Source organism: Candoia aspera, chromosome 13 (assembly GCF_035149785.1).
Source record: "Candoia aspera isolate rCanAsp1 chromosome 13, rCanAsp1.hap2, whole genome shotgun sequence".
Classification (NCBI taxonomy): Eukaryota; Metazoa; Chordata; class Lepidosauria; order Squamata; family Boidae; genus Candoia; species Candoia aspera.
In genome coordinates this window covers 4,699,637-4,713,140 of record NC_086165.1, presented here as the reverse complement: position 1 = coordinate 4,713,140, position 13,504 = coordinate 4,699,637, and the positions used below count along the sequence as shown (strand labels likewise).

General features: G+C 46.9%; 1 protein-coding gene across 3 annotated transcripts in view; it reads right to left on the bottom strand.

Annotated features, from left to right (window-relative positions):
- SCAPER (S-phase cyclin A associated protein in the ER) overlaps window positions 1-9,037 on the bottom strand; it is a 104,524-nt gene extending 95,487 nt beyond the window's left edge. Inside the window, exons 1-5 of one of the 3 annotated variants that reach the window (XM_063314258.1) lie at window positions 8,898-9,026; window positions 6,612-6,670; window positions 3,162-3,237; window positions 1,045-1,162; window positions 545-615 (exon numbers count right to left, since the gene is read on the bottom strand). In XM_063314258.1, coding sequence (XP_063170328.1) covers window positions 545-615; window positions 1,045-1,162; window positions 3,162-3,224 — 252 coding nt within the window. In that variant the 5' untranslated portion in view covers window positions 3,225-3,237; window positions 6,612-6,670; window positions 8,898-9,026. Of the gene's footprint in view, window positions 1-544; window positions 616-1,044; window positions 1,163-3,161; window positions 3,238-6,611; window positions 6,783-8,897 lie in introns of those variants that run through there. The other 2 variants (XM_063314259.1, XM_063314257.1) reach the window with 2 other exon arrangements.
- Window positions 9,038-13,504: the final 4,467 nt, after the last annotated feature.

Here is a 13,504-nt window from a genome sequence, read left to right as displayed (position 1 = left end):
TTGTGAAACGGCTTTGAAATTGATTATTTAAGAGCTGGCTCTGTACTTGTTCTTAACATAAGGAAATTAATCCCCTCTCAGCTGGCCAGGCCTGCTGTTACGATGACTGGCTGGTCTCGAGAGAGAAGGTGTTTGGTTTCCATTACGGGTGTTTGGTGATCATTTTACCGTGGTGCGCCTTCGTTTAGTATTTAACGCAGTCCAATTATTGACACTGAACAGTTGGGCGTCTGTGCTACAGTGGCTGTTTTCGCCCCCGAGGTGGTTCAAAATGCCGGTATCATTGGCTCCCTCTTCTCCAGAGAGTGAAAACGTACCCTCGGCACATGTGGACACTCTTTTGAAGGATTTTTTTCTTTCCTTTCTGCTGACTGTTTCAAACCTCTCCCCACCCGTTAGCCGTACAGGCAATATAATGCTTTAGCGGTTCGACTAAAACAAGTAAAATTGTGACTAAGGGGCTTTATTGGACCATGTGCAGCTTCCCAGAAGTTAGCATTGTTCCAGATGCCTGAACGTTAAACAAAGTAAAATAATTATGTACCTGTTTACTGCTTTTGTGTGTTCCTTGGTTTATCCTCTTTGATTTTCCTCCCACCTGCCACTTCGGTTTTCCTGTGAACAGATTAACTTTTGTTAATCCAGAGAATTTTAATTTTTAAGGACTCAGAGTGGAGATTGGTGGAGAAGACTGACCATGCCCTTATCCCTGCCAGGCTGTTCCCTGGGTTCACACCTGTTAGGCCATACTTTAACTATGGCTTAAACAGGCCACAATGGCCTGACATGCAGTACACAGAACACGAAGCCATAAATCCCAGCTTACAATTCATGATTACCCTGCACTAAACCAAAACAATAACAAAACCCACCTGTGAGACTTAGCATAATGTTTTTCAAACGTAGCCACTTTAAGACGTGTGGACTTCAACTCCCAGAATTCCCCAGCCAGCCATGGCTGGCTAATTCTGGGAGTTGAAGTCCACACGTCTTAAAGTAGCCGCATTTGAAAAACACTGACTTAGCACAACGTCAAACACGCACCATCATCCTCTTTGCTCTCCAGAGGCACACTCCACGCAATCAAGTTCCTTGCGGTGCGTCCCTCCTCCGCTACAATTTTCCTGACTTTGTCGTGACTGTTGGAGCGCTGGAAAGAAGCCTGCGGAAGGGAACAAATGTTTCAGATAATCCCATCCGACTTCACCAAAGGACGCCCTGCTTTTCTCAAACGGACACTCCCCTAAGAAGTCTGCACTCTGAGATGGTCGCAGAACCACTGGCACAAACTTCTGCCTCCAAAGGATGCTTTGCACTCTAAATATAAGCCTTTATTTAGTTGACTGAACTTCTTTATTTAGGAGGTTCATAGAGTGCCCCAGTCTGTTATGGCTCTGGGTGGCTTACAGAACAGAACCATAAAGACACAGGGAAAACAGAGCGTTGTATCATCAAAAGTGAAAAATCCAGGAAGAAAAAAAGATCAACAATCACCTAAAAAATGAACATCACACAAGGAGTCCATCACCCCTCTGTCTCACGGGGTCTGGGGACACAGCCAAGTTTTAAGGACTATTTTAAAAAGGACCAGGGTGGGGGCCATACAAACCTCAGGGGGAATGGTATTCCAGAGGGTGGGTCCACGATAGAGCAGGCCCGCTTACTCCCTATCATTAAAAAATGAAATCTCTTGAGGGCTAACCACAAAACCATGGTCTGAAAGACGAAATTTCAGCCTGGGGATAGCCCTGGAGTTAAATGTCATGAAGGGGAGCAGAGAAGCTGCTTTAGAAAGGCAAAGCCAATGTGCGCATTCACAAAACTCTCTTTATAATGCCCTGAAAATGGGGCGGCAAAAGATTGAGAGTAGAATTTTGCAGGGGGGGCGAATCTCGGAACTCTAATTAAAGAGCGCGAAGAAGGGCCGTGTCACTTCATTCTCAGAGGCTTGGAATCCAAAAGAGGAACCCCGAAGGGGAACTTGAGACGGATCACCAAAAATGACACCCTGACTCTACATTCAAGCAGACCTATGAGGAGCTCGCCGTGTCCTGAGATCACGAGAGCAGAGGAATTACATCCACTCTTAGTCCCATTCGTGACCAGGCATAGCACATCAGAGGCTTGGGTAGAATTAACGTAGCTTCCCTCTGGAATAGAAAGCATCTTGGACGAAGTACCCAGCCATTTTTACCTTTTCAACAAATTGTGGTCAGGCTATCCCTGATGGCTGGTGAACCCGAAGCACAAAGACTTCCTTGCTAAAAGCCTCAGTCACTCCATCATTAGGTTGAAAAGACCCAGATCTGCAAGGACTGGCCTTTTTAAAATATGTTTTCAGAAAAGGGTGGCAAATATAAACAGTGTGAGGTCCTGCAATTTGTAAAACTCTGGCAAAGAGCCGCGCCAGATTCTCAAAGATGCATTAAAACACTTGCAGCCGACCGAACTTTGCCGGGGCAAATCCGGAACAGATCGTCTCTTTTCACAGATGACAATTTTCAGATACCCATGGCGGTGTGTGTGTGTGTGTGTGTGTGTGTCCTAAGAGGGGAAAAGTAAAACTTAAAAGCCCAGTTATCAGAGGCAATAATTCACATCCAGTGTTGATTATGGAACAACGTTGTTTAAAGAGACGCCTGTCAGTGCATTTCCCATTTTTATGTTTTGTGAAGAAACAGCAGTCGCTGCTTTCCAAACCTGCTATTTTGCATTCCCTCACACAGCTTGCTTGGTGTCAGTGAAATGGCTTGGGCTCATTTCTAAGTTAACTCAGGGTATAGCATTCCATGGGAAGGCATCTTTAGCAGAGAGCATAAAGAAAAAAATATTTACTGTACTAGGACTTAACAACTGCCTCCATCTGGAGAAAACTGGATCCTTCTCCCTGAAATTGGGAAAACTTCAAATAGCAGCCACAGGCACACAATCGAAGCCCCTTCCCTTTGTAAATGTACGTTGATCGACCAACTCAAATCATTCTCAACTTTCTACCATATCTCTTGCAAATGTAACTATTTCAGTATTACAGCCGCACCTTATTAGGACCAAATTCTTTATTCGATGGTCAAGGTGGGAGCAAAAACAGGCCGTTACACATTGCCCAGCTCCGGCCACAAGAACGTTAAGAGGCCGATACGCTGTCAGAATGAATAACTTACCATCACGTTGTATTTGTCCTCTACACCAACAGATTCACTTATCCCATTTTTGGCTGAACCCATGAAGTCGTCATAGCTGCGTAACATACAAAAGAGGAACATTTTTAACACGGAAGGGGTGAAAACAGCCAGGCACCATTTTCTTGCCTGGACAGGGAGCGTCACAGAAGCTTTACGCCAAAGGTCCCAAACCGCTTTGAAGCCTTGGCAACTGCCCTCGAACCAAAAGTTGCCACTCTAACTTTCAGTTGGACAAATGTCAGGAGTTAGTAGCTGCATGGCCAAGGATGCTGATTACACTGAATTAAAATAAAATGCAAACGATCCAAGCGAGGCACTTGCTGGGTGCGGCCTTCCTACATTTTGGGATGTTCAAGAGCCAAGCGCAGCCCTGGCTGCAAAAGGGGTTAGGAACTTTCGGTGTCCGCCATGCAGCGAATTCAATTATACTGCAATGGGCCAGGCTTTGCCTGAGAGCAGATAATCCCTTCAAACGTCACCACACTGACACAACAATACTTTTAGGCCAGCGTTATTGAGGACATGGTGCTGATATTGTAGACCCAAGCATATATGAACGGTTATTTCATTCCTTAAAGACTTTGTTGACCGCCTCGTGGAAAACCCAAAATAATTTCACATTTAGCGGTGAGCAGCTGGTCACTATATTGCTTTTCTTTCTACATAAAGGACACAATTTTTTCTCCCCTCAAGTGCACGCAATGGCCATTCACCTCTTTAAATTCATTTCTGCTGTATCTTAATAAAGAGCAGCGAGGGAAAACAAGGCACTTCAACGACAAACCTTTACTGCAGTCCGTGACCAGAATCCCACAGTCAGACAATAGAATGAGTATGAATGCAAACAAGATTAAAAACAGGTAAGCCATATTGTCAGGATGACCAAATTATAGCAAGTTCTACAGACAATAAAGCAGAATTTTGCCACATTTGAAGATATACAAGCATACTGGTCAGACAGAAGTATATTTAAAAAAAAAATCTGAACGGCCTGGAAAACGTTCTTGAAAGGGGTTTATAAAATGTAATTATGCATCTTTATAAAAGGAGCACTATAACAGGACATGGGCCATAAATTCAATGACCCCTTCTCCATATGGGACTTCTAAAGATTTCTGCTTAGGAAAAGCCGAAGGAAGCGTATTAAACAAGGTCTATTAGAGCTGTTCCAAATTTGGAGACTGTTATTTAATTTAGGTATCTTGCCAACCTAGAAAAGGAAGCTGGCTGCTCAAATGTCCATCTCTCGGAAGGGCAGTTTGATCTAGATGCTGTCCAAATCCATGACATGCTGCTGGAGTGCAAACAATGCCTGCTCATAACCCATCACCCAAAGGGCACTTTGCAAAAACCTGTAATAACCACCGCAGTTTCCGCTGGAGTGATCTTCTCTGACTCAGTTCTCAACCCAAGACAAAAAGCCTAAATCCACAGGGAAAACCGTCATTTTTAACGATAAGAGAAAATGCACATCTATAGAGTGGCCTCCTCTTTGAGCACTCCAGCCCCCTGGCAAAGAACCATATGGTACATGGGAACAGCTTCCCCAACAGGTGGGTTTAAAAGGCACATTACACCAAATGCTGTTTTGCAGTTATTCTTTTATTTTGTTTAATTGTAGACTAACATAAATTTTTCTATGGTTTTGCCTGGATGTTCACTGCTTCCAGAAATGCTTAAAAAATGTTTTCCTTCCTTGCAGAATATGATTTTAGAAGAAACTCTCAGTGTGAAGATAGGTGACTATTCTGCAGAATTACCATATAACTGAATACATTATTTATCTTCTGTGCAGAAATGCATCAGGGACTTAATATTTACTCATGGGAAAAGCACATTACTGTGGTGGTGGCAAGTTCACAATATCCTTAACAATATCCTTAATGGGATCATCCTCTTATTATTTGTATTAATCTTGATTTTATTTTGCCATCTAAATGGCCTTAGGCCTCAGTGGGATTCTCCATTCCACAAATGGAATTTATCATATTCTAGACACAGTGTTGTTTATTCCAAAATTTTGTAGTAATATAATACAACAAGCCAGTACATTGTCGAGACTGAATTTTATTTATGCTGGTTTACATTCCGGAAAAAACTCTGTATAAATCACAACAATCTATAACTGTTTAAGTCAGTGAAGGGAATTTTTCAAAACTCTAATGTAACAAAAATGAGGCTATGCATAACAATTCTATGTATGAATGGCTGATTTGTTTGGATTACCACTATTTCCTTCCTACTTTCCAAAACATAAGCTTGCTTAACTTTGCTCTTTTTTGATGTCAAAACAAAATCAAATGCTGTGTTTGCCCAATTCACGTTTATTTACTTGCAAAGCATTATATTCTAGTTTCTACTGGAGTGGCAACCCAGCTGCAACGTTACCCTTAAACTTCTCCCTTCAGCTCAGCAGATATATCTGTTGAAAAGAGGTCCATTCTCTCTCTCATCCAATCAGATCACAAGATGGCATACAATGTCACAGGAAATTTATTTTAGCTCAATTACAAGGACCACGAGACCTTAAGTCTTTTAAAACCGGATACACTAAGAGGAAAAACATTAACATTGGACAAGCAATCAACAATTTTGAGGCACATCAAGGAATTCGGTAGACTAAAATGCTTGGGGAGATGGAAGCATCTTAACCTAGCATCAAAAGGACTGCAAAGCGGGCATCGGGCATATCATTTTAGCAAGGGCATTCCAGATCCCCCACCACTGGAAAACAGAGAGCCCATCTGATGAAAAAAACACACTTAAGTCTTTCCTAAGTACACAACATAGACCAGTTTACAAGCTGCACTGGATGCGACAGGCCTTTGCCTATAAACACGCATGCCGCAAAGCACCCAAACACCCGCTAGGAAGGGGAGAACCAAGGACTGAACCATGGGCCAACACTTTCAGGATGCAGACTGCCTCCTACTTTGCTTCTTGGTTATTACTCCTCCTCCAGAGGGCTAGACCCGAAGGCCCTGGATGAGAGAAATACCATTGTATGGGAGGCTTTTCAGCCAACCAAGCTTTCAAAATGGTCCTGGGTTCCTAGAGCAGATTTTTAGAGAAAAATCTGCTCTAAAAGAGAAACGGCCCCAGGAGGGACTTCCTAGGACACCCAGAATAGTCCAGACGAGGAGCGACCGAAGAGAGACATCCATGCAGGAACGTTACATGGGAGAGCTGTGGAAGACGGCAGAATACGAGGCTGAGGAGAAGGGACCTGTGGCCATTGCCAAAAACATGCAGAGAGCCAGGGAGAAGCCGAAAGGGTGGGTGGCAGAGCAAGGCTGGCTAAAGGGGAGAGCGCCGTGCAGCGGGATGGCCAATTCTGCCCCAACCACGCCACCACGAGAAGCGGACAGACTTCTGGGGTGCTACATAAACGCCCGTCTTTAGGAGAAAGAGGGAAAGTGTTCTTCATACCATGACAGGTAAGCTTATGTCCGTTATTGGACTTTTAGTCCTGACAAACTGTGCAGCCACTTGGGGGGAAAAGAAAAGAAAAATTACAGGGTGAAAACTTTTAGCAGGCAGACACACATCCCTCGGGGAAGAACTGGTCCTGTGCTGAGTTTGGAAAGCAGCATCTCAGTGTGGAGCAGTGTTTCTATGCTGGCTGGGGAATTCTGGGAGTTGAAGTCCACCCATCTTAAAGTTCCCAAGGTTGAGGAACACTGGTGTGGAGGATATTCATGATTCCTTGGCCAAAGGTGTGTTCAGCCATAAAGACCTTATAAACCATACCAGGGCCATCGGCTTTCAGCGCTTGCCCCAAGGGGGCTTTGAAACATCACCATTTCAGAAGGTTTAGTAAGCACTGGGCAACTATATTCTGCTTCAGATATCCCACATTTATTACTGCTCAGACGCTGCCTTTGATTCCACTTTAGATGGAAGCGTTCTCGTGAAATGCGTCCCACAAGTGTGTGCTTAAGGGGTCAGCCCAGACTATCCCAAAATTGGAACGAAGTGCAATCCCATAATACGCTTGGGGTTACCGCAAGCACATATAACCCCCTCCCTCCAATCGACAGTATCTTTTCTCTGCAGTAAGAGGGGCAGAGCTGGGGAAAACAAATTCCCATTTCTTCTGATTTTCTGCTGGGGGGGGGGGGAAATGATCAAAATTCTTGTCAATTTCAGGCAAGGCAGTCCAGTTGCTGCTGACACAGAAAGGAAAAGAATCTCACTCCCACAGAAATAGATCCAGCAGTTACTCATCCATGCCTGTTTCAAGTGAAATAAGAGAGGATGTAACCCTTTATTTATTTATTTTTGTTTTAAGTAGGCTTTCAGGATTTTCTGTTCTTCTAACTGGAGAACCTGTTAATATTCCCACAACAGTTTGGTTTTTCAGGGAGGATGTTGTAATGGTGGATTCCTGCAAGGGGAAAGGGGTTGGACTACGGGTAGTCCTCATTTAACGACCACAATTGGGACTGGAATTTCAGTTGCTAAGGTCATTAAGTAAATCTGACCTGATTTTATGACTTTTTGTGGTGGTCATTAAGCAAATCACCACAGGCATTAAGTGAACCACATGGTTGTTAAGCCAATCACACAGTCCCCCATTGCTTTTGCTTGCCAGAACCTGGCAGGTAAGGTCAAAAACAGCGATCACATGACCACAGGATGCTGTGATGGTCATAAATGCGAGCCGGTGACCAAATGCCCAAATTGTGGTCACGTGACCGCAAGGATGCTGCGATGGTCATAAGTGTAAGGACTGGTCACAAGTCAGTTTTAGCACCGTCATAAGTCCGAACCGTCACTAAACAAATGGTCATTTAGCGAGGAACCAGCGTTTTTTCAAACTTGGCCGAAGATTGATGGACTTCAACTGCCAGAATTCCCCAGCCATTCCGGGAGTTGAAGTCCATCCGCCTTAAAGTGGCCAAGTTTGATAACCCCTGGACTAGAAGGTGGAGACATAAAAAGTCATCAAAAGGTCCCTTCTGATGACTTTTTGATGCTTCTCTGCTGGGTTACCATGCCTAAAACCATGAAAACTCTCTGGGTAAAACAATGGAAGGAGGGAAACCACCCTTCGCCCGGCCTCCAAAAGAAGCCGAGGGCGGACTCTCCACACCCAGGCAGAGGCCAGGAGCCCCTCCCTGAGCCAACCGGCCCTGGCTGACCCTTCCTAGGACCCCCGTCCTCCTCCCTCCCTCGAGGGTCAGGACCCTTTATGGGGGGAAAAGAAAAGCGAATCAAGGCGACATCCAGGCGGCCCACAACGAGCGCCGGGCCCTGCCCAGCGCCCTGCCAGCCGCGCATCCCCGCACCAGCCTCCGGGGGCTGGCGGGACGGCCCCCGTCTCCCGCGCCAATGCCCCCCCTTCTGGCCGCTTCCTCCCTCAGAGGCGGCTGACCGAGGGCCCAGCCACGTCTCCTGGGCTCCTGGCACCGACTTGGGGGCCTCGGCACGCCTTCCACACGTGCACGCGAACACGCGTACGCAGGGCCATGCGAACGCGGCCTGGGGGGCAGGCCGGGCTGCGAGCGAGAGGAGGGGCGGCCCGCCGGGGGAGGGAGCCTGAGGCGGCCGCGGCGCTCAACGGCCCCCGCCGGGCGGCGGAGGAGGAGGAGGCCCGGCTCGGTTGCCCTGGAGAAGGCGGGCGGACGGGCGGCCGCCATCTTGCTGGCCGGGCCCTCCGGCGCCGCCCCTCCCCCGGGCGCCGCTGCCGCCGCCGCCGCCGCCCGCACTTACACTCGCCGCCGCGCAGCGCCGTTCCGCCTGCGTGCGTCCCGCCGCTGTGACGTCATCTCGCCCCGCCGGTAGCCGGTGCCGCGACGAAAAAGCCTCTTGGAGGCTGTTGCCCGGCTGGAGAAACGGGGCGCGACCGGGCATGCGCGGCTCCCCTCCGCGCGTGCTCGGGAGCGCCAAGCGAAGCCAACGGCTCTATGGGTTGCCCTCCTGGCGCAGCGCCGCGGCTGTGCGTGCGTGCGCCGCCCCCCTGGAGCATGCTCAGTCGCGCCCGCCGAAGCCGACTGCCCTTAGCTGTGCCTTCTCGGCAGACCGTGCGTGCTCTTTTCCGCTCCGGGGGACTGGCAACCTGGTGCCCTTTCCAGAAAAGCTGGAGGGGGCAGCGCCGGGTGTGCGTGTCTTTCAGGAGTTTGGACTTCATGTCCCATCAGCCCCAATCAGCAGAATCAATAGCTAGGGAATAGGTATAGTCCGAAGTTTCCAGAGGGGACCCCCCCCCACCCCTCCAATTCATCCCTGATGAGTTTTGTTGGAAACTGAAATTCAGCCTATTGGACACAGCTGGAGAAAGAACGTTGCTTTAGAACAGTGTTTCTCAACCTCAACAAGTTTAAGATACGTGGACTTCAACTCCCAGAATTCCTCAGCCAGCATGCTGGCTAAGGAATTCTGGGAGTGGAAGTCCACACATCTTAAAGCGGCCGAGGTTGAAAAATACTGCTTTCGACTGAAATCAAATTCAGCATAATCTCGATGGAAAAATGGGTTGACAGTAAAAGCATAACATGTAACACAGGAAGTGGCCAGGCTCTTCACTAAAAACACAAATCCAAAGATACAGGATGGGGGATACCTGGCTTGGTTCTGGTTCTTGTCAAAAACGTCCTAGCAGTTTGTGTTGTTGTTTATTCGTTCAGTCGCTTCCGACTCTTCGTGACTTCATGGACCAGCCCACGCCAGAGCTTCCTGTCGGTTGTCAACACCCCCAGCTCCCCCAGGGACGAGTCCCTCACCTCTAGAATATCATCCATCCATCTTGCCTTTGGTTGGCCCCTCTTCCTTTTGCCCTCCACTCTCCCCAGCATCAGCATCTTCTCCAAGGTGTCCTGTCTTCTCATTGTGTGGCCAAAGTATTTCAGTTTTGCCTTTAATATCATTCCCTCAAGTGAGCAGTCTGGCTTTATTTCCTGGAGGATGGACTGGTTTGATCTTCTTGCAGTCCAAGGCACTCTCAGGATTTTCCTCCAGCACCACAGTTCCAAAGCATCGATCTTCCTTCTCTCAGCCTTCCTTATGGTCCAGCTCTCGCAGCCATATGTTACTACGGGGAACACCATTGCTCTGACTATGCGGACCTTTGTTATCAGTGTGATGTCTCTGCTCTTAACTATTTTATCGAGGTTTGTCATTGCTCTTCTCCCAAAGATTAAGCGTCTTCTGATTTCCTGACTGCAGTCAGCATCTGCAGTAATCTTCGCACCTAGAAATACAAAGTCTTTCACTGCTTCTACATTTTCTCCCTCTATTTGCCAGTTATCAATCAAGCTGGTTGCCATAATCTTGGGTTTTTTGAGGTTTAGCTGCAAGCCAGCTTTTGCACTTTCTTCTTTCACCTTCATCATAAGGCTCCTCAGTTCCTCTTCGCTTTCCGCCATCAAAGTGGTATCATCTGCATATCTGAGATTGTTAATGTTTCCTCCAGCGATTTTAACTCCAGCCTTGGATTCCTCAAGCCCAGCATGTTGCATGATGTGTTCTGCATACAAGTTGAATAGGTAGGGTGAGAGTATACAGCCCTGCCGTACTCCTTTCCCAATCTTAAACCAGTCCGTTGTTCCGTGGTCTGTTCTTACTGTTGCTACTTGGTCGTTATACAGATTCCTCAGGAGAAAGACAAGATGACTTGGTATCCCCATACCACTAAGAACTTGCCACAATTTGTTATGGTCCACACAGTCAAAGGCTTTAGAATAGTCAATAAAACAGAAATAGATGTTTTTCTGAAACTCCCTGGCTTTTTCCATTATCCAGCGGATATTGGCAATTTGGTCCCTAGTTCCTCTGCCTTTTCTAAACCCAGCTTGTACATCTGGCAATTCTCGCTCCATGAACTGCTGAAGTCTACCTTGCAGGATCTTGAGCATTACCTTACTGGCATGCGAAATGAGTGCCACTGTTCGATAGTTTGAACATTCTTTAGTGTTTCCCTTTTTTGGTATGGGGATATAAGTTGATTTTTTCCAATCTGATGGCCATTCTTGCGTTTTCCAAATTTTCTGGCATATAGCATGCATTACCTTGACAGCACCATCTCGCAAGATTTTGAACAGTTCAGCTGGGATGCCGTCGTCTCCTGCTGCCTTGTTATTAGCGATGCTTCTTAAGGCCCATTCAACCTCACTCTTCAGGATGTCTGGCTCTAGCTCACTGACCACACCGTCAAAGCTATCCCCGATATTGTTATCCTTCCTATACAGGACTTCCGTATATTCTTGCCACCTTTTCTTGATCTCTTCTTCTTCTGTTAGGTCCTTGCCATCTTTGTTTTTGATCATACCCATTTTGGCCTGGAATTTACCTCCAATGTTTCTAATTTTCTGGAAGAGGTCTCTTGTCCTTCCTATTCTATTGTCTTCTTCCACTTCCGCGCATTGCTTGTTTAAAAATAATTCCTTATCTCTTCTGGCTAACCTCTGGAATTTTGCATTTAATTGGGCATATCTCCCCCTATCGCTGTTGCCTTTTGCTTTCCTTCTTTCCTGGGCTACTTCTAGTGTCTCAGCAGACAGCCATTTTGCCTTCTTGGTTTTCTTTCTTTGGGATGTATTTTGTTGCCGCCTCCTGAACAATGTTGCGAACTTTACCGCTGAGCTGCCGATCGGAAGGTCGGCAGTTCGAAACTGCGTGGCGGGGTGAGCTCCCGTTGCTAGTCCCAGCTCCTGCTCACCTAGCAGTTCGAAAACATGCAAATGTGAGTAGATCAATAGGTACCGCTTCGGCGGGAAGGTAATGGCGTTCCGTGTTGTCATGCTGGCCACATGACCACGGACGGGTCCTTACGGACAACGCCGGCTCCAAGGCTTAGAAACGGAGATGAGCACCGCCCCCTAGAGTCGGACACGACTGGACTTTACGTCAAGGGAAACCTTTACCTTTACTATCTACTAAGTCCAGTCCCTTAAATCTATTCTTCACCTCTACTGCATATTCCTTGGGGATATTAGTGAGCCCATATCTAGCTGATCTGTGGGTCTTCCCTAATCTCTTTAGTCTGATCCTAAATTGTGCAATAAGAAGTTCGTGATCTGAACTACAGTCAGCTCCAGGTCTTGTTTTTACCAGCTGTATAGATGTCCACCACCTTTGGCTGCAAAGGATGTAGTCAATCTGATTTCGGTGTTGTCCATCTGGTGAAGTCCATGTATAAAGCCGTCTCTTAGGTTGTTGGAAGAGAGTGTTTGTTATGCAGAGTGAGTTGTCTTGGCAAAATTCTATCAGCCTATGTTCTGCTTCGTTTTGTTCTCCCAGGCCATGCTTACCTGTAATTCCAGGTGTCATTTGACTGCCCACCTTAGCATTCCAGTCTCCCGTGATGAAAATAACATCTCTTTTAGGCGTGTTGTCCAGTAGACGCTGCAGATCCTCATAGAACTGCTCTACCTCAGCTTCTTCAGCATCTGTGGTTGAGGCGTATATTTGGATCACTGTGATGTTAGATGGCTTGCCCTGAATTCGAATTGAGATCATTCTATCGTTTTTTGGATTGTATCCAAGCACTGCTTTAGCCACTTTACTATTAATTATGAAGGCTACTCGATTTCTTCTGTGGTCCTCTTGTCCACAGTAGTAGATCTGGTGGTCATCTGATGTGAAGTGGCCCATTCCAGTCCATTTCAGTTCACTGACGCCCAAAATGTCTATCTTTAATCTTGACATCTCACCAATAACCACATCCAATTTGCCCTGGCTCATAGATCTTACATTCCAGGTTCCAATGGTGTGTTGATCCTTAGAACATCGGATTCGCCGTTCACCACCAGCACCGTCGGCCGCTAGCCGTCCTTTTGGCTTTGAGCTAGCTGCGTCATCACGTCTGGGGCTAGTTGAACTCATCCTCTGTTCCTCCCCAGTAGCATTTTGACCATCTTCCGACCTGGGGGGGGTCTCATCTTCCGATGGTATTCCGACATATCTCTGGTTGTACTGATCCATTTAGTTTTCATGGCAAGAATACTGGGGTGGGTTGCCATTACCTTCCCCAGGGATCGCAATTAGTCTGACCTCTCTGTCATGACCTTCCCGTCTTGGGTGGCCCTTCACGGTTTAGCTCATGGCATCATTGAGGTGCTCAAGCTCCAGCACCACGGCAAGGTAACGATCCTTTGCTGAAGAGCAGTTTGTAATGGACTGCAAACAAAATGCAAGGCAACAGCCGGACGGGGCTGCAAAAAACGCACTTTTCCATCTGCGTCAACAGAAATATAGTTTCCAAATCAGAGCGATCAGTTCTTCTACCTTCTTCTGTCTTATTTGAGCCTCCACTTGAATATGGCGTCCAGTTCTGGGTCCTGCATTTTAAGGAGTCAGAGAAGTTGCCACAGATACGGAAA